Consider the following 23,171-nt stretch of genomic DNA (forward strand, 5'->3'; position numbering starts at 1 on the left):
CGAACAGCTGACAGCCCTGGTTGCCAGGCAAAACTAAATGTGCTTTTGCGCCATCGATCAAATTCAGTTTGTTATTTATTTCATTAGTAGTTGCCATAGACAAAATGTCCTACGAAAATTGGTTGAATTATCTGCAATCAGCCGAAAAGAATTCAATGATTAGCGGCAAGCTGCGTAAAGTGCTCTACAAATTCCCGGATGGCCGGCAAATGGCCGAGGAGTACAATATGGATACGGGCGTTGTGCAAAGACGTGCCTGGCGCAAATGCAAACAACTAATGGGCGAGCCCGAATGGGAGATAGAGCTTGGTGAGGAGCCACGCCAACTCAATTTTGCTGCCGGCAACAAGCCAAACCCGGCTGGCGGCGGCGATGCAGACAACATGGCTGCCGGCGAGTTTACACTGCGCGAAAGCAATACGGCTCCATTGCTGACCAAGCGGGTGACCAAGAAGAACATCGAATGGCGCATACGTAATCTACCGTATCCGATAGATGTCTACAATGTCCGTGCAGATGCTGAACAACGTGCGATCATTGTGCGCACTAACAACAAGAAGTACTACAAAGTTATTCCTGTTCCTGAGCTGGATCGTTGCAGCATACCGCCGGTCCAAGCAAATATCAGCACACATCATCAGTTCAACACACTCATCATTACCTACCAGAAGCCGGCCATTCTGTGCGAAATGGAGGCGCAGGTACTGCTATTGCTAAAGAACGTGGAGACGGAGACAGACATGGACGATCTGCTAAAGGGTTTGCTGGCCAAATAAAACGCACAGCATGTAAAATACATACAAACTATTATCTTTACATATAATTATCACGAGCTTAGGGAGCTACTTTTGAAAACTTTCGGCCAAGCCGATATAGCTTGCCAGCGACGGAGCCGATGAGCTGGTAAACAATGAATAATCAAATGATGGCAGCTCCAACGGAGTCAGGGAGGGCATATCGTGTTCTGAGCTTCGCTCCAGCATGGAACGGCTGTCGTATTCTTGACCGTCCGACTGTGGATCGCTGTTGGCCATGGCCTCAACTTTGAGTTCAACTAACGCAGGCGTTGACACTTTGCGCTCAATAGTGGACGTGAATTTGGCATCAAAGTCCTGCACGGTCTTATCGATGGCTTTGGCCACGGACTGAGCTGAACCCACGCCATGCTCGGGACGCAGTGGTAGCATGGGGCTGGTTTCCTTAAGCTGCCCGAAATCTTTCAGCTTTGTTAGCCCATGTTGGGTCTTACGCATCTCGATCTGCCGCAGCTTGCGCTGAAAGTCAAGCGTCAAGGTGTCCAGCACCTCCTTCGATTTTGCCAGTTGTACGTTCTTATATGCATCCTGCAGGTATATCAAAGATGTCTCTAGCGCTTTTATGGCCTCTTCGTAGCGATGGTGACGCATGAAGCGCTCTGAGCGTCGCTCATGGAAATGCGCCTGTAGACATTAACACACACAGATTATATATATATGTAGAAAGTCGTTTAATATTATTTTTATTTACCAAATTTAGCGGTGCACAGTCCATGATTTATTTTTTTTTGGTTTTATTTACCTGCGCAGTATGCCACCTGCTTGGCAACTCTGCAGCACAGATAATTAATCGATAACTTATCGATACATTGAAAAACTATTCAAATTTGTATAAGTACAAGATTTAATAATAGGTCAATATTTGTATAAAGAAAAAATAACACTACAGCGCCTTAGCATTAGCTTGTTTACCCTCGGTGAGTGCTCGTGATGCATGCACAAAAACGGGCACGTTTATGCCCTGAAATTATTATTGGATTGTATACTAAAAACAGAGATTTGTTTTGGCCCAAATACGTTACCTGCATCTTTGCTGACCGCACAAATGCCTTGTTCGACGTAACTGTAAATATTTTACGTGCCATGCCAAAGCTGAATATCTTTAAGCTACGCTCATTCACGTTGGCCGTAAAGCGTAAATTGGAAAACTCTGGGGGTATCGTCTCCACATCCGGATACACTGTTACCCGCTTCATGAGCTCGTTAGCAAGCGCCCGCTCACTGGGCCCGCCCAATACACTGAGAATATTTTGAAATGCATCGTTGGCCAATTGGCAACAGACCAGTCGCTTGCCTTGAAATATTTTATCAAGTATGGGTTTAACTGGACACTCGCGCTCCTTTTCGGCTTGTTCGGTCAACAGAGGCTCCTTGAACACAAAATTGCAGCCACCATTTGTGAGAGCGCTGACGTATGCCAACAATGTTGTCACATCCAAATTGAGTTCGTTCGATATGGTGGCATACTGATCCACATCCAGGTCGGGCTCTTCCAGTGATGCCGTTTGCACGCCCATTTCTTTGAGCTCATCGTGCAACGAGCTATCTATTTTGTTGGAGAAGTAGAAGACTACCTGCAAGGCATTTGAATTGCATTAATCGACAAGTTAGTTACGCATTTCGCATTCACCTTGGGCCGTTGGAACATGCAAAAGTGTAGCTCGCTGGCTTCCAAGTAATCGCTGGCTTGATCCAGGACGCTGCGGGCGCCAAAGCTGACACAGCCCTTTGCCGCATCTTCGATGGACTTGGAGTTGCGCGCTATAACCTTAATCCATTTTAGACCGTTATTGGCAACAATATCCACACGCAACGGACTGTCACGCGATTCGAGCGGAAAGACTGCGTTTATATCGACGACTCCTTGCTGCAGGCGCAGTGTTTTAATAAGGAATTCATAATTGACAAAGTTGCTGCTAGTTATGTGATTCTCCTTTAACGTCTTGGTACGTATCACCTGCACATTAATCGGTGTTACTAGCTGTTTATAGACATTTTAGTATCATGGAACAGTCAAACCTTTTCCAAGAATTTAAGTTCCTGCTGGATTTTCCTTTGCACTTTTGAAACCCCAGGTATTTGCTCGAATTCGACCAGTGATTTCTTAAGCTCCTCCCCTAGCCTTATTTTATCATTGGCATCTGCATACAGAGCGTCCTCCATCTCCATTGCCACCTGCTGAGTTTAAGCGAGCAATTTTTTTTATATTCAATATTATTGTTATCGGTCAGCTGTTCGTTCAGGGCTGCCGAACCGGACAATATGAATATTGTTATCGAAGTGCTTGCAACTCTGCTCAAAGCAACTCTACAAAGAGCAACTCTGCTCAAAGCAACTCTACAAAGAGCAACTCTGCTCAGAGTGCTGTCAAACGCCGACATTACTCACTTCCTTCCACTTTTTCTACGCCGGTGAAGCCAAGCGGTTGTTATGTGGTATGACGCCGTTTATGTGAAGTGAAAAAACTTAATCTGAACGCATCATTGTTAAAATGTGTAAAATAATTGAATAAAATAGCAAAAGGTAATAATCTTTGTACCAAACTATATGAATTTGTTAATATTTAAGTGATAACTGTGCACGAAGGTATCTCCAGAACAGCAGAAATGTCTGTGGTTTGGTCGCATTTTTTAACCGTGCAAAGATTAAATAAATACTGCTTACTAGCATCGTTGGGCGACACGAGCATCTTACTGTGGCCCTGGTTTTATTAAAGTAGTACAATTACGCCAAAAAAAATCTATTTTCTGCATAAAAAATGTGTCGATCGTTTCTAACCTCAACTTAAAAAATTTTTTCCGTAGGCTTAAAATAGTACAGCATCGACATGTACCTGTATAATTTGACGCTCCAAAAAGGCACTGGCGTCACCCATGCGGTGCACGGCAACTTTTCGGGCGGCAAGCAGCAGGAAGTGCTACTCTCACGTGGCAAGTCGCTGGAGCTGCTGCGGCCCGATCCGAACACCGGCAAAGTACATACGCTGATGTCGACGGAAATCTTTGGCTGCATACGTGCGCTTATGGCCTTTCGTTTAACAGGAGGCACAAAAGGTTGGTTTCATTTGTATATTGTATATTATGTATGTGTATGTATGTTTTACGCACAGAATCCAATTGGGGGCAGCTCTGTGGTTGTGCCCAGTTTGACATTATTTAACGTGTCTAAGTGCGATATTAATCCAACTTGGCGTCGCATTTGCCATAACCCCAATCACATGGTATGGCGAACTGAAACTTCGAGTAACAAGATATTCTAATATGCAAAAAGTACAGTTTTATACATTCCTTTATAATATTAGTTCTTCGATTTCTCTTCTCATAGATTATATCGTCGTGGGCTCGGATTCTGGACGCATTGTAATTCTGGAGTATATCCCCAGCAAGAATTCGCTGGAAAAGGTGCATCAAGAGACATTCGGCAAGTCGGGCTGTCGTCGTATTGTGCCTGGACAGTACTTTGCCATTGATCCAAAGGGTCGTGCAGTGATGATTGGTGCCGTTGAAAAACAAAAGTTGGCATATATCATGAATCGAGATACCCAGGCCCGACTTACCATATCTTCGCCACTGGAGGCACACAAGTCCAACACCCTGACTTACCACATGGTTGGCGTGGATGTTGGTTTTGATAATCCAATGTTTGCATGTCTGGAGATCGACTATGAGGAAGCTGACTTGGATCCATCAGGTATGATTAGCCGTACCATCTGAATATCCTTCGTACCCTTGGCGCCTAAATGTTCGGTGGCTATGGCTAATCCTCCATAGACACTGTTTTGTAACTGAGCGCTAGATAAATGTGACCACTGAACCATTGGTGCTGCTGTTATTACCTAGCAGCACTTCACTGATTTGTGGCCCACATTCTATTCAAGTTTATTGTATTTTGCTTCTCTAAACAATTTTTTATTATTTTGCAGGTGATGCTGCCCAACGCACACAACAAACTCTAACGTTTTATGAACTTGACTTGGGCTTAAATCATGTGGTGCGCAAGTACTCGGAGCCACTGGAAGAGCATGCAAATTTCTTGGTTTCTGTGCCCGGTGGGAATGACGGACCCTCCGGTGTACTCATTTGCTCGGAGAATTATCTGACTTATAAGAATCTGGGCGATCAGCACGACATACGTTGTCCCATACCACGTCGACGCAATGATCTAGATGATCCGGAGCGTGGCATGATCTTTATATGCTCTGCAACACATCGCACCAAGAGCATGTACTTCTTTTTGCTGCAAACCGAGCAGGGTGATATATTTAAGATCACCCTCGAGACGGATGACGATGTGGTGTCTGAAATAAAACTGAAGTACTTTGATACAGTGCCTCCCGCGACGGCAATGTGTGTGTTGAAGACTGGTTTTCTATTTGTGGCCAGCGAATTTGGCAACCAGTAAGTGCAGAACTGATTTTTGAACTTTTGTCTAAGCTTTGCTAACCTGCTCTATGCTTATAGCTATCTGTACCAAATTGCACATCTGGGCGACGACGATGACGAACCCGAATTCAGCTCTGCTATGCCACTGGAGGAGGGTGAAACCTTCTTTTTTGCTCCACGTGCATTAAAGAATCTCGTCTTGGTCGATGAGTTACCCTCGTTTGCGCCGATTATCACCTCACAGGTGGCTGATCTGGCAAATGAAGATACACCGCAGTTGTATGTGCTTTGTGGGCGTGGACCACGCTCAACACTTCGTGTACTGCGTCACGGTCTTGAGGTATCGGAGATGGCTGTCTCTGAGCTGCCCGGCAATCCAAATGCTGTGTGGACTGTCAAGAAACGCATTGATGGTGAGTTAAGAACAAGGATTTATTTATCTTTGCGCTTGTTAAGTTTAGGCCTTAAGTTTGCTAGCAATGAAATGTTTCTAATAATTCAACTGGTGCATTGATGATACTGAACACGATACCCCAAGATAAACAATGATATTGCTATATATAGTTTGCACTAGGATTGTTGATTTCAAACAATTTTACTAAAATACATTTAAAAACTTCTTGTACTATACGCATTGTGGCAATATGGTCAGCAATAAGTACTTACCGACATGTGAAGAAGAAAGTACCAACAATCCTAGTCTATATAACTATATATAAACCCGATCCAAAAGCCACAAGTTATCAACCACCAGTTCTCTCTTATTTCAGGCGCTTAAACACAGACGTCAACTGTTTGTTGTGTGTGACTATCGAACAGATATAAAAACGAATGTAATCCAATACACTCGTGTAAAATACTTATAATTTATATTTGTCTTTTGTGAAGCGATAGGTAAGGCAACATTACTGCAGCTCTTAAGTCAACAGATACTACAAAATGCTACTACATATGATTATTGAAATTTAATTTTAAGCTTAGACATTGAACATGATGTGATTACTTATCAACCGTGTTTCAGCTGAATTCTCCATTGATTACAAATTGATAACCTGATTATTCAATGTCGTAAAATTCCCTACAATTTGTGTACTCTTATAAGAATCTTTTGACTGATGACAAATTCTTTTGTGTTGTGCTCCTACTTTTAGACGAATTTGATGCCTATATTATCGTTTCCTTCGTGAATGCCACACTGGTTCTGAGCATTGGTGAAACCGTTGAGGAAGTGACGGACAGCGGCTTTTTGGGCACCACGCCAACATTGTGTTGTGCTGCGCTCGGCGACGATGCTCTGGTGCAGGTGTATCCAGATGGCATTCGTCATATACGATCCGATAAGCGTGTGAACGAGTGGAAAGCGCCCGGCAAGAAATCCATTACCAAATGCGCCGTTAATCAACGTCAAGTGGTCATAACGCTGTCTGGTCGTGAGCTGGTCTATTTTGAAATGGATCCGGTAAGCAGTTGATATTGAGACAATCAAAGAGAAAAGATAGTTACAGTGGAGCGAGATATGTATGTCCGTAATCTGTAATTGGCTTTTCTCTCCTCGAAATTGCGCTGATGACAAAAACACGAAAAAGAACAATCATGTTGAGACACTATGTGTCCTGCAGTGCTGAGCATTTGTTAGACAATGTATTGTCTTATTTCTTTAATAACCCTTTCTGGGCTAATTACTAACATGATCAAATTCATTTTTTTTACAGACTGGTGAGCTAAACGAATATACGGAACGTTCAGAAATGCCGGCCGAGATAATGTGCATGGCTTTGGGCACGGTGCCGGAGGGCGAGCAGCGTTCTTGGTTCTTGGCTGTCGGTCTGGCTGATAACACTGTGCGCATACTTTCGCTGGATCCGAATAATTGTCTGTCGCCATGCTCTATGCAGGCTCTGCCCTCGCCAGCCGAGTCACTGTGTCTGGTCGAAATGGGTCACACAGAGAGCACCACCAATGCTGGTGGTGCGGATGATGATGTGCCGGCACAGCGCAGCGGTGGCAGCAATAAAGGCACCATCTATCTGAATATTGGATTAAGTAACGGTGTCTTGTTACGTACTGTGCTGGATCCCGTGTCTGGTGACTTGGCGGATACGCGCACACGTTACTTGGGTTCGCGACCGGTGAAGCTGTTTCGCATTAAAATGCAGGGCGCCGAAGCCGTGTTGGCTATGTCCAGCCGTACTTGGCTGTCCTATTACCATCAGAATCGTTTCCATTTGACACCGCTGTCGTATGAGACGCTGGAGTATGCCTCGGGCTTTTCCAGCGAGCAGTGCAGTGAGGGCATTGTGGCTATTTCGACGAACACATTGCGTATCCTGGCGCTGGAGAAACTGGGCGCTGTCTTCAATCAGGTGGCCTTTCCACTGCAGTTTACGCCGCGCGCCTTTGTCATACATCCGGATACGGGTCGGATGCTAATTGCCGAAACAGATCATAATGCTTACACTGAGGATACTAAGAATACACGTAAAGAACAAATGGCCGAGGAAATGCGTAGCGCTGCCGGTGACGAGGAGCGTGAATTGGCCAGAGAAATGGCCAACGCTTTCATCAATGAAGTGCTGCCCGAGGATGTGTTCTCTGCACCCAAGGCAGGCCTGGGTCTGTGGGCTTCGCAAATACGTTGTCTAGATGCCATGCATGGCCAGACGATGTTCAGCGTGCCGTTAACACAAAACGAGGCCATAATGTCTATGACGCTGCTTAAGTTCTCCGTTGCGGCAGATGGTCGTTATTATTTGGCCGTGGGCATCGCCAAGGACCTGCAGTTGAATCCACGCATTTCGCAGGGCGGCTGTATTGATATCTACAAAATAGATCCAACCTGCTCAGCTCTGGAGTTTTTGCATCGCACCGAGATCGATGAGATACCCGGCGCATTGTGTGGCTTCCAGGGTCGCTTGCTGGCTGGCTGTGGCCGCATGCTCCGCATCTATGATCTTGGCAAAAAGAAAATGCTGCGCAAGTGCGAGAACAAACACATTCCTTACCAGATTGTCAACATTCAAGCGATGGGTCATCGCGTCTACGTATCGGATGTGCAGGAGTCTGTCTTCTTTATACGCTATCGTCGCGCCGAGAATCAACTAATTATATTCGCCGATGATACCCATCCGCGTTGGGTGACGGCCACTACACTGCTTGATTATGATACCATTGCAATTGCTGATAAGTTTGGAAATTTGAGCATTCAACGCCTGCCACATTCTGTCACCGATGATGTAGACGAAGATCCCACCGGCACCAAGTCGCTCTGGGATCGCGGCCTATTGTCGGGCGCCTCGCAAAAGTCGGAGAACATTTGTTCATTCCATGTGGGCGAGATTATCATGTCGCTGCAGAAAGCCACGCTCATTCCTGGTGGCTCAGAGGCACTCATCTATGCCACATTAAGTGGCACTGTCGGCGCCTTTGTGCCGTTTACCAGTCGCGAGGACTATGACTTTTTCCAGCACCTGGAGATGCATATGCGCAATGAGAATCCCCCCTTGTGCGGTCGCGATCATCTCAGCTACCGCAGCTCTTATTATCCGGTAAAGAATGTCCTGGACGGCGATCTGTGCGAGCAGTATTTATCTATTGATGCAGTGAAGCAGAAGAGCATTGCTGGCGACATGTTCCGCACGCCGAATCAAATCTGCAAGAAACTGGAAGATATACGCACCCGTTACGCGTTCTAATTAGGTGAGTGGGGCTTAAAATATATGAGTGGGAGATATGTTATCTGATGATATAGTAATTACCTTGGGACACCTATGAAATATGCCTTGATTAGTGTAAATTTTATGAAACTGAAACTGAAATTATGTGTATACATAGATGATAGATGTTACTCAAATATTAATTGTCGTTTATTATTATTTTTGCAGTTAATTGTCGATGCGGAATCGCTCTCATCATTACGTACTTCTTTTTTAAGGTGAGTTTTGTTTAATTACAACTTTTTTTTTTTTTAAATTACATTGTGATGAGCTAAGTTTTTACCTTGGGACACCTATGAAATGCCTTGATTAGTGTAAATTGATAATTGCTGAATTTCAATTGAACTAAAAATGGAATTGTTTATTGAACAATATGCAACTATTTTAATAACTTGCTCTTAATTATTTGCAGTCTTATATACAACCCATAAATTACGGATCTCGCAAGCGGAACTCACTTGCAAAAATTAAAAGTAAATATAAAAAATTAAATATTCAAAGAATTAATGCTTTACTGTGATGCTTTTTACATATGTTAGACTAATGAAATAATTTGATTGTAAATGAATTACTGAGTTTACAATTTGAAATTATTTTCAAGTCGAAATGAAAATCGAACGCAAACTAAAGTCAATTTCTGTTCCTTTTTACGCAGCTCTTGCGCTTTGGATCCTTTGGGTAATCGATCAAGTAACTTAAATATTAACTAGGTAAAATAATTGAAATCAAATTAACATGAAGCTGAAATTTGCTAATTTGATTCTTTTATTCCATTGCAGTTTATATGTGTAATTATTTGTATTTAAGCGTAATATGCACATAATACACACAATACACAACCACTAAATGACTGCCTATTTATACTACATTTAATTTGTTGCACAAATTCAAACATTTGTGCAACAAATTTAATAGCCACACACGCTATGTAATTTAAGCCTGATATTATAATAATAATAAATGTACACAAAGCACAAAAGTGGACTGTAATTTAAATATACCCGTTTGTGCCTTGTTAGTAATGATGTTTGGCTAGTTCTTGTTCTTGGCCTTGTTACGCGGCACACTTTACCGTTGTGTTCGCTGTGGCATGCCACGAATATATATCTGCTAAACGTCTCGTTTTCTCTGCTCATCTCTCTCTCTCTCTCTCTTTCTGTAGCAATCAAATTGTTGTAATTTGTTATGTACAGAGTTATAAGCACACGGCAGTTATGCAAATTACGTGCCTCTAACACAGACGTGGACAACGGCGGTGGTCGTCGTCGTCGTCGACGCTGGCCAAAAGAGGTCATAAAACAAGCATCCGCAAAGTGTTCCACATTGTTGATCTACGGATGGATGAGGAGGGGGTATCATCAACTGGCTGACTGGCGCTGCGGCATCTGGCTAAACGATTTATTAACTTCATTTCTAGATCATTAGATCGCATAACATCACTTGTGTTTGCAACTTTTTGTTGCACATTTCCAGAACGTGAGCAACACGCAAGCGTGCAACAACAACAGCAATAACAACGAGTAGCAGCCGTCTCTAGGCTGCAGCTACGCATGCAATTCATGCCACATGCAGCTGCAGCTTGGCGATCGCGCCATCGATAAGCACAATCAACGCTTGGCGCAAACACTTGCCACATGTTGCCTGCTGCGCCCTAATACAAACACGCCCATTTTTTTGTTTGGCCTGGAAGCTGTTGCCTTTTGTGGAATGCGTTCAGCAGCGACCAAGCAAATGAGATGCCCAGTTGCAGATAAAGCAAACGCGCTCTGTCTCAGTCCCTGGGATGATGTCCACATGCCTTGCTTGGGCTTTTGGCTTTGTGTGGGGCGTTGTTGCCTTTATCAGCGCCGGGCGATCAACGATCTGAGCATCAACATCGGACTCCACTTGCCTCTGCTGCAGATGCTTATCAAAATGTGCCTCGCGTGATAAAAAAGAAAAAAAAAAAAGTTCGCATGAAACGCGCTCCACACTTGAAAATGGAAATGGGTGTTAACGCAGCAACTTTTCAGCTGTCCCCGCGGCTTGCGTGTAAGAATTTTCTGCGAATTCGCTGAGATTTTAATCGGTTAGATGTCTGGAGCTTGAGCTGGAGCTGGACCTGCGGTCGAAGAACGGGGCTGGTCGTGGCCGTGGCCGACACTTTCGCTGTAAATTTTCCAGTCACGTCGTTTCACAGTTAGCAGCTTTATTAAAACTAACGGCAAGCCAAATAATTAAAACGCAGCGCAGCAAAAAATAAAAAGAGGAATTGCAAATTGCGGGCCATGTAATAAATAGAATCATCAGCTTGGCAGTCAGCCAGCCAGGCAGCGCGGTCAGCCAGCCAGACAGTTAAAGTCAGGGTCTGGGTCTGTGGCTGTCTTACTGCCATCATGATCATCATCATCTTCACTAACAACATCATAATTAACATCATAATCAACATCGTCAGCAGCTGTAGCCGAAGTAGCAGCAGCATCATCATTTTTGAACTTTTGTGGAGAGTATATTATTTGCCTCGCGAGATGTGTAACTCATAGGAGACTTCTTCGGCCCCAAAAAGTATGTATATTCATGATCAGTATCAATAGCCTAGTCAATATAGAGTCTGTCTGTTTCTATGTAAACATATTGCAAGCAATACATGTATAGGAATCAGCTGGATCTCTATCATGTATCATATAGCTTTTATCGAAATGAACAGTCATAAATGTAGAGGGTATTATAGTTATATTTCGCAAAGACTGAGACATCTCCGACCCCATAAAGTATATATATTCTTGATCAGTATCAACAGCCGAGTCGATATAGTCATGTCCGTCTGTCTGTTTCTATGCGAACTAGCTTATCAATTTTAAAGCTATCGTTGGAAGTCCAAATTAGGTATTTATAATGCTATTCTATGCTTACTAACGATCGGTTTTTATATTATATTGTTTAGCCTAGCGCCCATTGAGCTTGGTGGTCAGCCGCTCGGCAGCTGCCCCCTCTGGGTCCAGCTGTCCTCGCTGGGCTGATGTTGAAATCGACGTGAGTGTAAAAGGAATCGAAGGGAATATGCATTAGCATTAACTTTTGTTTTTGTAGAATATGTACTCTGGGGTGCTTGGATTATCAGCTGGAATGCCGTCACGTTAAGCGTCGTCGTCGCCCCAGCGCTAAACAAGTGCATTTGCAATTTGACTGCCTTGTCCCTGCCCGTCAAGATCCCTGCCTAAACAACTCGAGTTAAAGTTTGTTAAATTGAACATTACACACAAAATCCGACACACAGCCAACAAACGGAAATGTTCAAATTAATACATCTATCTTGGCCTAATAGGAGTCTGCGCCACCAATAGGCCGTGTTTTTGCCTTATGATTACATAGAAGACCTACAACATCAATCATCAACAATCAATCATCAAAAATGCATTTATTCATCCCACACTTATTCATCACATTAATCAGTCTTCATCTGAGCTACCATCTAAGGACCGTCATGATAGTAGTTGCTCCTCGAACTCATTCACAACATCTTGGTGTCGATCTTTCGGCAGTGTCTGCACACAGTATTCGACAAATGTGACCACGTACAGCGGCCTCTCGCCACTGTAGAAGCCAGTGGCCTTGTTGGTAACGTGATTAGCCTGGCCAACGCTCCAGCTGCGTGAAACAGGCGCACTGCCAGGGATTGCCCTCAGGGATTGGCCACATGCTTTAAGTTGGCAAGCGTACCATTTAGATTCGGCAGGAAGGTTAGCTTGTTGTTAATGAGTAACTCCACGATGCTGCTCAGGCTCTCCAGCACAGTGGATGGATCGCCCAGCGACAGGTATTCCACAATAGAGCAGCGAGGAGAAGGCCAGCGCATGCAGACGCTTCAGACTGTTGGCGCTCAGATTGAGTTTGCGCAGGCGCGACATTGCCCTGCTGCCATATGCCTTCCTCGTCCAGAGACTCGAGGTTGCTGTGCGACAAGTTCAGTGTGTCCAGATACTCAAGCTGCAAAGCTGTCTGGCTTGATCTCGACTGCAAATACAGCTTGCGTAGCGTCCCCCAAAGTGTCCAGCACTCAGGCTAGCGATGCTATTGTGAAATATATGTCCAGCAATTGGAGCTTACCCAGCATTCGGTTTTGATTATCATGGAGTTATTGCCGGTCAAAACCAATTGCTGCAGCGCAATCGATTGTCCCACAGCTGCGATAAACACCTGTGGACGTAGTGCATACGAGTGATTTTAGGAGCGTAGCTGCCTCAACGGCTTAAAAGTGTCCCTACCAATGGTCTAAAGCGAATTCTCACCCAGGTGCAGGTCCTGCAATACAGGTATGAAATTATTTATAATGGGATTTACGGGTGAAGCCTTTATTAATTATCTATAGCCAAACGAGTTTGTCAGAATTATTTATTGACTGACTTATTGGTAAGGGCTAGGCCGTTGAAATATTTATAGTAGCCCTATGGGTTGAAACGGAGAAAACTGGAATCAAAATCTGAAATATTATTCAAATTATAACATTTCGAAATGTGTAGCATAGAAGACATTTTCGACCCCATAAAGTACTTGTATTCTTGATCAGTATCAATTGTAAAGCGTCTGTCCGTTTTTATGTAAACTACTGGAAGCATTATATATGTAGGAAACTGTACATAGCTCCTATAGGAATGAACGATCCGAAAACGTTTTCGATTATTTCTTGACAAAATTGGGTTCCAATAAGTTTAGGTATAATCCCAACCTGATAAAATCCTAACATCGGAGCTATATACCGTGTATTATATCTGTCATAGAAACGATCGGTCGAAATTAAATTATTGTATGATAGACTTTGTTGCTTTTTATGATATCTTTACCAAATTTGGTGCTTATTATTTACATTATGCCCCTTACGTATCAGAAAAATCTTAACGACATCGGAATACTATAATCATATAGCTGCCATAGGAAATATTGCTAAAAAATTACGATTTTGTTTGAAAAACTGCTGTTTTGCAATGTCTTGACGATGCTTTCTATATATTAGCGATATCTTATTATTGTCGAAATACTATATCATATAGCTCTATAGGAAGATTCGGATGAAATTTAGTTTCTTTCTGAGATATAAGATGTTTTTCGAGATATATTGACCAACTAATTGCGAGTTCTGTAGAATATTGAATATCTTTATCTAAAGTAAAAAAAGTCTGAGAAAATCAGTTAACAAAAGGATTATCAAACGTTATTACAATTGGAAAGTGGCGAACCAAAGCCCAGTGTTAACTGCTATTATGATGAGCTGCAGGAATCGGAGCGTAAGACATGAAGTTATCAATTCGCTCTGCTTTGTTTACACTATAGTCGGGTGCCTATTTCGTGCCAGCTCAGCTGCTGGGGCCATGGACCAGTTGTAGGGTCTTCTGCAGCAGCAAGAAGAAAACTGTCTGCAACCGCATAATTGCCGACCGCCAGAAGAAGGAGAAGAAGAAGCTGATGAGGGGAGAAGCGGAATGACACAGTTGCGTCCAAACCTCAGCTGGGGCTCGCTGTCAGCAGTCTGTCGTGGCCAGTTAAATGTACTTATCTACCTTATATGTGAGCTCGCATGCGTGGCTTTAGCTGTGCGTCGACTGGGCTGACCCCATTCAATGTCATTAACTCGGCCCAAGGTCTGTTTGTTTTGGCTTGGCCCCAGAGCTCGCAATTTTCGCATAATTGACTGAAAATTATGAATTGTGACGAGGGCTTTTGTGGCAAAGTCGTCGCCCACTGAACTCATTTGAACTCCACACACACAGCTTGTCAGCAGCTCGTCCGTGTCCAGCTGTTGCCAATTTCTGGCGTTCGCCCGGCGGCGTTGACGGCGATGTCTTCATGCGATCTGCGATCTGTGGTCCTCAACGACAAACCTCAACTGTAAACGTTTCAGTCGCTTAGTCAACAATCTGTTGCATCTAATTGTCTTTTGCAACAAATTACTCAATTCCGTGTTGCCGAGATGCTGCGATAGCAGATGCAGATCTGACTTTAGATCAGACTACAGATCAACTCTCTATCTCGCTTTCTGTCCCTCCTCTCTCTCTCTCGCGTTCTCTCTCGCTCTCTTTCAACAGGTTTGACATAATTTTCACTTTAGTTTGTTTTGAACAGCGCAAATTGGACTGAGGCATGATCACGATGATGCGTTGAGTAACTCAATCGCAATCTCTTAGTTTACGGCTCCGTTTTTATCTGCGTCTTTAGAAACATGCACTTTAGTGGGCGTGGCGCACTTCCGCAAGCAATTTGCTGCGGTTCTTGGGCGGCGGGCATAATGGAGCATTTTAATGCTGAAACCGATGATTAAAATCAGAGCCATAAAAAAGGCTAGTAGTGTGCCGTTGCCGACTGCTCGACGAGGAGGTACCCTAGGGTTGTACAAAACTTGGAAATAAAAAAAATCCCTATTTGAAATTATGAAAATCGCATAGAAAGGGGGTTCATATGAAAGTATGAAAGAAAAAATGGATAAGAGAGAGAACTGATAATATTACAAATGCCAAAGAGTGAATGAAAATGTGGCAGAGATCAACTGAAGGAGAAAAAGGGATTCATATATCTACAAGCGGAGTTTACAAAAACTACAGGGTATAACAAAGAGCCAGCGCGGGCTGACTCCGCCACTTGGAGATGTCGAGAACGCAGTCGCAGTTGAAGCCGCAATTGCAGTTGCAACTTGCCAGATAAGTACGTTGATCAGTCGCACAGATCATCAACACGAACATGCCTCAGAAACGAGCAACGTGCAACAAGCGACAGAGACACGTCAGCAACGGGCCATAAAAACGGGAGCAGCATGCAACATAATTGAAAGCAATTTGCGGCTGACTGACTGGCCCAAGGAGTGGAAGGGTTGGGCCACAGAGTGAGGTTGCCTTTGAGGTGGGGACTGCTGCTGTGGCCGGGTGATGAGCAGCCGGCAACGCGAGCGTCAGCATAAACATTACATTGATTGCCCCACACACACACACACACACACACACAAACACACTCTCTCGCACACGTGTTGTTTGTCAATGCAATTGGCGCTTCTTCTTCTGGCTGCCCCTCATCAAGTGAAGGGGGTTCGTGCGGGCTGTGCCACATGCGAGCGAACGGAAGTCGCTCAGTTCCGGCAAACGGCAGCCGTTGCCGTTGATCATCTGCACCTGAAACACATTTGATGCAGCCAGTTTCCCCTGCAGCCCCTGCACTCCGCCTCCCAATTGCAGTTACGCAATTGTGCAATGCCTTTGATTTGTGTTTCTCTGGTTCTTTTACCACTCGACTCGTAATTGCAAACAGCTGAGCCACATGTGCCACAAGTCGAATTCGACTGATCGATCAACAAAAAGACTAAAAATTGGGCAAGTTTGCCAAGTGGCAAGGGGGGGCAGAGTCAATGATCATTAGCATAGCTTTGAGCATATTTGAGATGTGGTTCGCAGAATTCAGTGAGGATTTCTGAAATAGTGTGTTGACACACCAGTTGTGCTTTCAATCAACCCAATCAGAGTCCAATCAAAGTTACAAAAAACAAAAACAGATGTAATATAAGTGCCAGTACACACAGAATTAGATTGGGTTTAAAATAACTTGCGTTCCATGTACCCTATACCAGGAATTTCTGGAAAAAAGCTTATCAAAAATTTGATTCGTGCAGTTTAATGAAACATGCGCACTTTCAGTCTACATTCGCTTAAGTTTGGTTGGCAGACTTTATCGAATGCATTTGAAGGCTAACTCCCAGGGGTCATTTCGCTTGAGCCAAGCTTCGTTGGGCAGCAGCTGAGCAATCTGCTCTGACATGGGGTCTGGCCTCCGATATATATGTATATATATACCCTATACGCGTATTGCACACACAGCTGAATCATGTTGTGTGCAATGTATAAAGCAACTTCCTACAGCTGTTGAAACTCAGGCACAGCCGGCCAAGTGCGTTGGGTATATTTTGCCGCTGCCGCTGCCGCCGTTGTTGTTGTTGTTGCACAAACAATGAATGAAACGCGTTGTTGTTGTTGCTGTTGAAGTTTATCAAGTTGAAATTGCACAGTTGGTTGACTGCTGCCACAACAAACCGAAAGAGCACTAAAAAGAAAAGCACTCGACTTATAGTTGGGGTTTATTATGGGACCTAACCCATTTGCCAGATGCTTTTCCCTCATTCAATAGAACCTTATGAAACTTGAGCTTATAAATCTGAATAAAGTGTTTATATTTTCTTAGTTTTTGTGTCTGTCCCATTTGTTGTTTCCGTTTCCGATTGATTATGTTTATTCGCACTCCTTGGTTTACGCGTGGTGCTCCAGGTGGTGGGCTCCACAGCCATTTGTCAACCCTGAGTTGCATGTTTCACTGTCAGACACTGGCAACGCACAAGGCAAACAAGCGGCGCAGAGTGGGCGCGGCTGCGCAGTCGGGGCAGCGGACCGGCTGGTGGCAGCTGTTGTTGTTTATAGCAAATCGCTCATACGCCTCGTTGTGCGGCCAAGCGTTGCAAATAGTTCGTCATGACTAAACGAGTGTGTGTGTGTGTGTGATTGCGTGTGTGTGTTTGTGTGATCATTCAGCGCACCCACACAACAACAATTCAAGTGCAGCGCTCATCAATAAAGTGAAATTTTGTTGATTTTGCCGACTGGCGGTTGCTTTTGGGGCGTGCAGCCTTGCGATTGTTGTTGTGCTTTGATGGACACATGCACGGGGCATATGCTACACACACACACACACACTCGCACACATATGTGTATATCTGTGTGAGTATTGTATGAACGACAAGCAGCCAAGGCAGCAGCTGAGGCAGCTACCGGACGCACGTGTTCATTTTCATTTGGCGCAGAGAACCCAACGATAAACAGCCGCAGTCGCAGTCAAAGCAACAACAACAACAACAGCAGCAGCAGCTGTACAACAGAATCTTTGTAGACGCTGACGGAGACAGAGACGACGCTGATGACGACCAACTGCGGAAATTGTTCATTCAAGCGCTGCTGTTGCTGCTGCTACTTGGCTTGGCTTGGCTGCTTCTGCCTGCCATAGCAAAGAGACGCAGCAGAAGCGTAGCATGTATATATAAAGGCAACAATTTGAAATTCATACAAATTGCAAGCGGCCAACGGAACAAGACAATAGCCGCAGCAGTTGCCACATGCGGGGGCAGCATTTGGAGCCACCCAAGCAGCGCCAACATGTCCGGCAACAGCAATAATAATAAAAACAACAGCAACCATAATAACAATAACAACAACAATAGCTGTCCATCAAAATGGCAGCGAAGCGCAACAAGCCCCAAAATGTACTTTTTTTTTTGTTTTGTTCAGCTTTGGTTTGATTTCATTTGCCTGGCAAATGCCAAAATAATTGTCTCACATTGCATAATCCGAGTAGGAAAAAATAGTGAGGCCCAAACAATGGCCGAAATGAAAGCTCAGCTTTCACCCCGTCATTTGGCTGGGGCTCAAAGCTATGGCTGAATCCATCAGCAACTGCGGATCAGAGACAATAAAACAAAAGACGCCACAAAAGCTGAAAAAACTGAAACAAAAACCTCAGAAAATAACCAAAAAACAAGAAAGAATTGCTATTTAGGGAGCGCCGACGATTAAATACACTAACTGACGTTTAAAAGTGATGTGATTTTAAACAAATGCTTGATTTCCGAGTAATTGTTCCATTTAATATATTGGTTCGATATGTTAAGGTTTAGTGAAGCTCGCAATTCCTTGAATATCTTGAAAAATAGAAAGTTTCTTCCATCTATATCAGACTTAGACCATTTCTTGCTATATAGCTATATGATATAGAGGTTTTTTGCATATGAAAAAGATTAAGAGTATATATAATTTAAAGAGGAATTTGCCTGCTATTACGGGACAAAATAACATTATACCCTCCACAACAAGTAGGGTATAGAAAACCTAAACCCAAAATCGGCATCAGCTCATGGCACACAGGTGTGCACAATCAATCAACCTGAGATCCCATTAAAGCGGCTGTAACAATGACCAAGATAATCACGCTGCCGCAGCCACACTCACACTCACACTCACAGTCGCGGTCGCCACCACCCGAAAGATCGGGTGCCACGCCGTTTGCGGTCGCTCCAGGTCCACGCACAAACGCGTTGATAGCTTCGATGGCTGCGCCAACAACATGAACAAGTCATAGTCACGGCTGGTCTGACCATATCTGGACAGACCACCGCACAGCTCAAGGTGGCATGCTGGGGGTGGGGTTGGGGCGCAGCTTGGGGCAGGGGCTGTGGCGAGGCGCCATTGTATGAACCCAGTTGATTGCTGTAACATTCCACACTTAATTAGCCAGCAGTCAATGGAAGGCAATGACTGAAAAACGCTTGTAACCAAAAAAATTTGGTATTTCAAGAAATTTAAATGGTTTTTATGTTATGAAAACACAAGAACTTATAAATTGTTGGGACAAACTGGTGATTATTATTATTAATACATTTACTTTTATTAATTTCATTATTAAGATTAATATTATTACCTTTATATAGATAATGCTGGTCAGGAACCATCATTGATGTAGGCTAAGATTTTTATAAAAGAACATCAACAAATTTTGCTACCGACTGCTTTAGCAAACCGACTGCAACATACTCTATAAGCTCGTGACTCTAAGACTGTTCTCTGCTGTCAGACTTGTTGTGTATAGCTTTAAGACTGTGTAATACAAACTTAGTCTTGATTCGTAAAAGCGACCATATTTCTAGGCAGAATAGCGTTCCCTCTTTGATGTAGACCATAAATAATCTATCTGTCAAATGTGTCTGCTTTTGTGTTCTAATTGTGAGCAATCTCGAGGCTTTGTTTGTCGCACATTTTGAAATCTCTTTACTTTACCATCTAATATAATTAATTAGACTCTCTTAAGAGACCAAGAATTTCCTTTAATCTAGAAAAGCCAACTTCTTTTTATATGCATCCAATGTCGCTTGGTTCACTTATAACTCCTTCCAAACGAATTTAAATTTTAAATATGCCCTTTTTAACCTCGAGCTTTCCACCTGATCTATTTGTCTTTAACCTGTATCTTTTTGACTTTCTTGACTTATTAGTCAAATTTGTCGAACCCATTTCTAAAGTTCAGAGCTACTCTGTCACGATTTTTCCGATGCCCATTTGCCATATGGAGTCGATTCAGTTAACTGCGCGTGCTCCACGCTTTCATATTACCCGGCGGCCAAGTCCAATATTTTGTCGCAACGTTGAACAATTTTAATTGGATATTTGTCGTAGGCTCCATGTTGGGCCGTCGCAATGCCACAACTCAGCGGCAACGACAAGTTCGACTACCCCCCGCCACCGCCTGGTCATATTTTTCTTAACGCTAAGCGAAATTAGCATATGAATAACTTTTGGGTGTTACACTCGGTAAATGAGTGTTAGTGTGTGTGTGTGTGTGTGTGAGTGTGCTTTGGAGTGGTGCGTGTGGTTTTCTGCGTCTGAAGAAGGCGGCGGCACGCATCAAAGCCGACCACACCAACAGTCGGCAACATGTGCACTTTGGGCTCAACGCACATGAAACTGAAACTGAAACTGAGCTAAAATTGGAGGTCACGTAGTTGTCCGGGCACCACGCAACGCCTTCATTTGGCCAGCCAGTGTATGGGCTGCTTTGTGGCGCATATAAATTACACAATGCAACGGCCGTCGCGGCAGCCGCCGCGTTGCTGCAACCAGCTACAAATCGAATTGCCGCAAACCGAGAGGCAAGTGAAACCCTGTAAATGCAATGAAATGGTTTTTAACTTTTGCAATTTTTCAACAACCAACCGAAAAAATAAAAGATGTACATGAATTGAAACATTATCTTGCAAATGCCGAAGACGAAATACTCTAAAAAACATGCATAGTAATACACGACTCTGTACGATTCGAATCGAAAGATGTTCTAGGCAGACACGTCTCAAGATCCTGACCGGCAAAGATTAAGAGATTTCTGATGAAAGTACATTAGAACTTAAGATTCTCTCTATGAAGGGTTTTTATGATTCGATGGTTCGGCTTTTTGGTTCGATTAAGGCAACGGTTTGCTGCCGAGCCCAGGTTTGGGTTCATTTGTCCGATTTCTTGCCAATTTCTAATGAATTAATTGAGTTTATTTTATATAAAGATTTTATATTAAAGTATTGGAGTCTTATGCTTGTTTCGATTCATGCTTCAGTTTGGTGTTTCGCTCATTTTATAAGAAATATGAATTCAGGCTTTGAACTTGTCGGCTGACTGTCTAGGTTCCTCTATCAGGAATGCCAAATATGTATATATTTTGCTTGAAAATGCCTTCAAAATCCATGAGCGAATCGTGGTGCTCGCTGCTAGAGTAACCTGAGTAAGCTTAAAACACAAGGCGTCGGCACGGCAATAATATGGTTTTTGATGTTTAAACAAGGTCAGGTCTTTGGCTGCTTGGCGCTGGCTTCAAAGGTCTGCGCCGAGCGATGAGCAAACAAAGCGAGCTGTCCGTAACCAGAGACTGGCTTGGCCCTTGCCCCTAAAGCCACGGCCTCAGCCTCAGTCTCAGGCTCAGGCTCAGGCTCAGCTACATCGACCATTCGACAGTTCGACATCGGGCATCCACAACTCGACCATTCGACAGCTCGACATCGGGGTAATAACCATAATGCGCCGCTTCACGCAATTTTTGAAGCTTGAATCCGCTGTTAAAGTTCGAAAGGTTTTTGGAGGCAATCGAATATGGAATGGTTTTCGGCTTATTTGCCTTGCCCGCTGGCCCAGCTCCGTTGCGGCTGGAGTTTTTTTTTTTTTTTTTTTAGGTTCGTTCTGCTCCGCATCATTCATTCATACATTCATTCACTTTAGCCCGGTCGGGGTCCGCGGCCTTTGATTGCTTTTTTGGCGCTGGGGCAATAAGCGATTTGCTCTGCTTGGATTTGCATGCATTAAAAGCGAGTACGAGCCCGGTCACGAGTGGGATCGGGAAGATTGAGATAGACCTCCAGGGTCTTTACAGTTTGAGAGCAACAACAACGGTTTGGTGAACACTGCTGAAAGTCTTTGTTTTCCCAATCAACTTGGGAAAGGCATTAATTTTAACGCTTTAAGAGGGTATTATAGTTGTGTCAATATATACAGTAAAAAGTATATATATTCCTGATCAGCATCAACAGCCGAGTTGATATACTTAGCCATGCCCGTTTGTCTGTGTGTCTTTCAATGTGTCCGTCTGCTAGCTTCTATGCGATCAAGTCTCATTAATTCTCGTTTTAACTTTAAGCTGATAATAGAAAGCATTATACGGTTTTTAACTTTCAGTAAAAGTGCAAGGCTACATCAGGTTAAGGTTCAATCTTCGCCTTATAAACCTCTCTTAATGAAAAAACTACCAAATAAATGCGAGCCAGCTACTTAAGCCAATCAAAATTCTCATTAATTAATTTTGCTTTCTCATAAAATGAGGCAGCAAAGGAAATTGATCAAAGGCCTGGGAATTGTTGTTTGTATATAGATCATAGTATATATTGTACAATCCTATATGAACGATCGGCGGCGCAGTGTATCAAAAAGTATAAGTTTTATTGACTGCGGATGCAGTTCATAAACAATGCGTTGCCATAGACTTGCCCATTGCCCCTCCAACCCCTCCCCCTCCCCACTCTCGTGGTGGCTATGCCGACGGCTGTAGGCGCAATGTGGAGCGCATCTGTTACATGTTAATGCGCACCAAGGCGAAATATCCCAGCAGAAACAGATATAGATATAACTGTATAGATATATATGTAGTATATGAAAATGAAATGTGCGATCGCTGGAAATACTCGCGCGTATTTGTATTTATGAAATCAAACATAAGGTACGGCTATTCGATCGTCTGCTGCACATTTGGCACACATGACAGCCGCATGCTCCACCAAAAGTCGATTTTTTTTTTTGAAAATAACTAAACAGGGTGTGGGGGGGGGGGGGGGGGTAAGGGGTGGCGGGTTGAGGTGGCAGGCCAAACCACACACATGCACGGGTCCCATACCCCGATATCTGTGTGAGAGAGTGGGCTTTACGCAGTTCCAGTTAAATCGGAAGTGAATATCACGAGGAACCGAGCGGGCGACGGCGGCGGCGGCGGGCGCTCCTCTAGCAAAAGAGCGTGCCACGATTATCACGCTATTTCTGTCAACCTAAAAGGGAAGGGGAGGGGTGGCAGGCAGGGCAGGCAAGGGTAAGGGTAGCGCTACCCACATGTCAGCCCCAGCTGTTGCCTGCCCGCGATCAGGCTGCCATATATACTTAGATGAGCTGCTAATGATGCCAACGGGT

At 43.9% G+C, this 23,171-nt stretch overlaps 4 protein-coding genes, 1 long non-coding RNA gene and 3 other non-coding genes across 9 annotated transcripts; 5 read left to right on the plus strand and 3 right to left on the minus strand.

Moving 5' to 3' along the window:
• The first annotated feature begins 3 nt into the window (after positions 1-3).
• Positions 4-804, plus strand: LOC6622929 (protein DPCD). Its single transcript, XM_002047048.3, has one exon. The coding sequence runs from the start codon at positions 105-107 to the stop codon at positions 774-776; it is 672 nt and encodes a 223-aa protein (XP_002047084.1). The 5' UTR covers positions 4-104; the 3' UTR covers positions 777-804.
• Positions 790-1,607, minus strand: LOC6622985 (uncharacterized). The gene is made up of 2 exons (XM_002047049.4): positions 1,507-1,607; positions 790-1,439 (listed from the first exon to the last, which is right to left on the minus strand). The coding sequence occupies exons 1-2, from the start codon at positions 1,528-1,530 to the stop codon at positions 843-845; spliced, it is 621 nt and encodes a 206-aa protein (XP_002047085.2). The 5' UTR covers positions 1,531-1,607; the 3' UTR covers positions 790-842.
• A 34-nt stretch (positions 1,608-1,641) lies between these two features.
• Positions 1,642-3,045, minus strand: LOC6622953 (UPF0415 protein C7orf25 homolog). The gene is made up of 4 exons (XM_002047050.4): positions 2,835-3,045; positions 2,446-2,772; positions 1,838-2,389; positions 1,642-1,776 (listed from the first exon to the last, which is right to left on the minus strand). The coding sequence occupies exons 1-4, from the start codon at positions 2,982-2,984 to the stop codon at positions 1,699-1,701; spliced, it is 1,107 nt and encodes a 368-aa protein (XP_002047086.1). The 5' UTR covers positions 2,985-3,045; the 3' UTR covers positions 1,642-1,698.
• Positions 3,046-3,182: 137 nt separating this feature from the next.
• On the plus strand, positions 3,183-10,898 carry Sf3b3 (splicing factor 3b subunit 3). 2 transcript variants are annotated; one of them, XM_002047051.4, is made up of 11 exons: positions 3,183-3,338; positions 3,620-3,868; positions 4,140-4,505; positions 4,738-5,212; positions 5,276-5,610; positions 6,349-6,656; positions 6,910-8,893; positions 9,079-9,128; positions 9,323-9,383; positions 9,566-9,620; positions 9,690-10,898. In XM_002047051.4, the coding sequence occupies exons 2-7, from the start codon at positions 3,643-3,645 to the stop codon at positions 8,887-8,889; spliced, it is 3,690 nt and encodes a 1,229-aa protein (XP_002047087.1). In that variant the 5' UTR covers positions 3,183-3,338; positions 3,620-3,642; the 3' UTR covers positions 8,890-8,893; positions 9,079-9,128; positions 9,323-9,383; positions 9,566-9,620; positions 9,690-10,898. The 2 variants fall into 2 exon arrangements, with proteins under 2 accessions (XP_002047087.1, XP_015031239.1); XM_015175753.3 differs by lacking the exons at positions 6,910-8,893; positions 9,079-9,128; positions 9,323-9,383; positions 9,566-9,620; positions 9,690-10,898 and adding an exon at positions 5,968-6,091 and having other exon boundaries at positions 6,349-6,488.
• On the plus strand, positions 8,927-9,008 carry LOC6623015 (small nucleolar RNA Me28S-Gm3113). The gene has a single exon (XR_048894.2). It is a non-coding gene; the product is annotated as a small nucleolar RNA Me28S-Gm3113 (small nucleolar RNA).
• On the plus strand, positions 9,165-9,245 carry LOC6623017 (small nucleolar RNA Me28S-Gm3113). The gene has a single exon (XR_048895.2). It is a non-coding gene; the product is annotated as a small nucleolar RNA Me28S-Gm3113 (small nucleolar RNA).
• On the plus strand, positions 9,419-9,491 carry LOC6623019 (small nucleolar RNA Me28S-Cm788). Its single transcript, XR_048896.2, has one exon. It is a non-coding gene; the product is annotated as a small nucleolar RNA Me28S-Cm788 (small nucleolar RNA).
• A 1,394-nt stretch (positions 10,899-12,292) lies between the features above and the next one.
• Positions 12,293-13,702, minus strand: LOC116650644 (uncharacterized). The gene is made up of 2 exons (XR_004303658.1): positions 13,155-13,702; positions 12,293-13,086 (listed from the first exon to the last, which is right to left on the minus strand). It is a non-coding gene; the product is annotated as an uncharacterized lncRNA (long non-coding RNA).
• Positions 13,703-23,171: the final 9,469 nt, after the last annotated feature.

Source organism: Drosophila virilis, chromosome 3 (genome assembly GCF_030788295.1).
Source record: "Drosophila virilis strain 15010-1051.87 chromosome 3, Dvir_AGI_RSII-ME, whole genome shotgun sequence".
NCBI classification, from domain to species: Eukaryota; Metazoa; Arthropoda; class Insecta; order Diptera; family Drosophilidae; genus Drosophila; species Drosophila virilis.

Excerpts from the sequence above, each read along its gene's own strand:
- LOC6622985 (XM_002047049.4), bottom strand. The coding sequence starts at position 1,530 with ATGGACTGTGCACCGCTAAATTTG. Across the intron at positions 1,440-1,506 it reads ACTGTGCACCGCTAAATTTG|GCGCATTTCCATGAGCGACG; the intron begins GTAAATAAAAAT and ends TAATGTCTACAG.
- LOC6622953 (XM_002047050.4), bottom strand. The coding sequence starts at position 2,984 with ATGGAGATGGAGGACGCTCTGTATGCAGATGCCAATGATAAAATAAGG. Across the intron at positions 2,773-2,834 it reads AACTTAAATTCTTGGAAAAG|GTGATACGTACCAAGACGTT; the intron begins GTTTGACTGTTC and ends ATTAATGTGCAG. Across the intron at positions 2,390-2,445 it reads GCATGTTCCAACGGCCCAAG|GTAGTCTTCTACTTCTCCAA; the intron begins GTGAATGCGAAA and ends AATGCCTTGCAG.
- Sf3b3 (XM_002047051.4), top strand. The coding sequence starts at position 3,643 with ATGTACCTGTATAATTTGACGCTCCAAAAAGGCACTGGCGTCACCCAT. Across the intron at positions 3,869-4,139 it reads TTTAACAGGAGGCACAAAAG|ATTATATCGTCGTGGGCTCG; the intron begins GTTGGTTTCATT and ends CTCTTCTCATAG. Across the intron at positions 5,611-6,348 it reads TGTCAAGAAACGCATTGATG|ACGAATTTGATGCCTATATT; the intron begins GTGAGTTAAGAA and ends TCCTACTTTTAG.
- LOC6622929 (XM_002047048.3), top strand. The coding sequence starts at position 105 with ATGTCCTACGAAAATTGGTTGAATTATCTGCAATCAGCCGAAAAGAAT.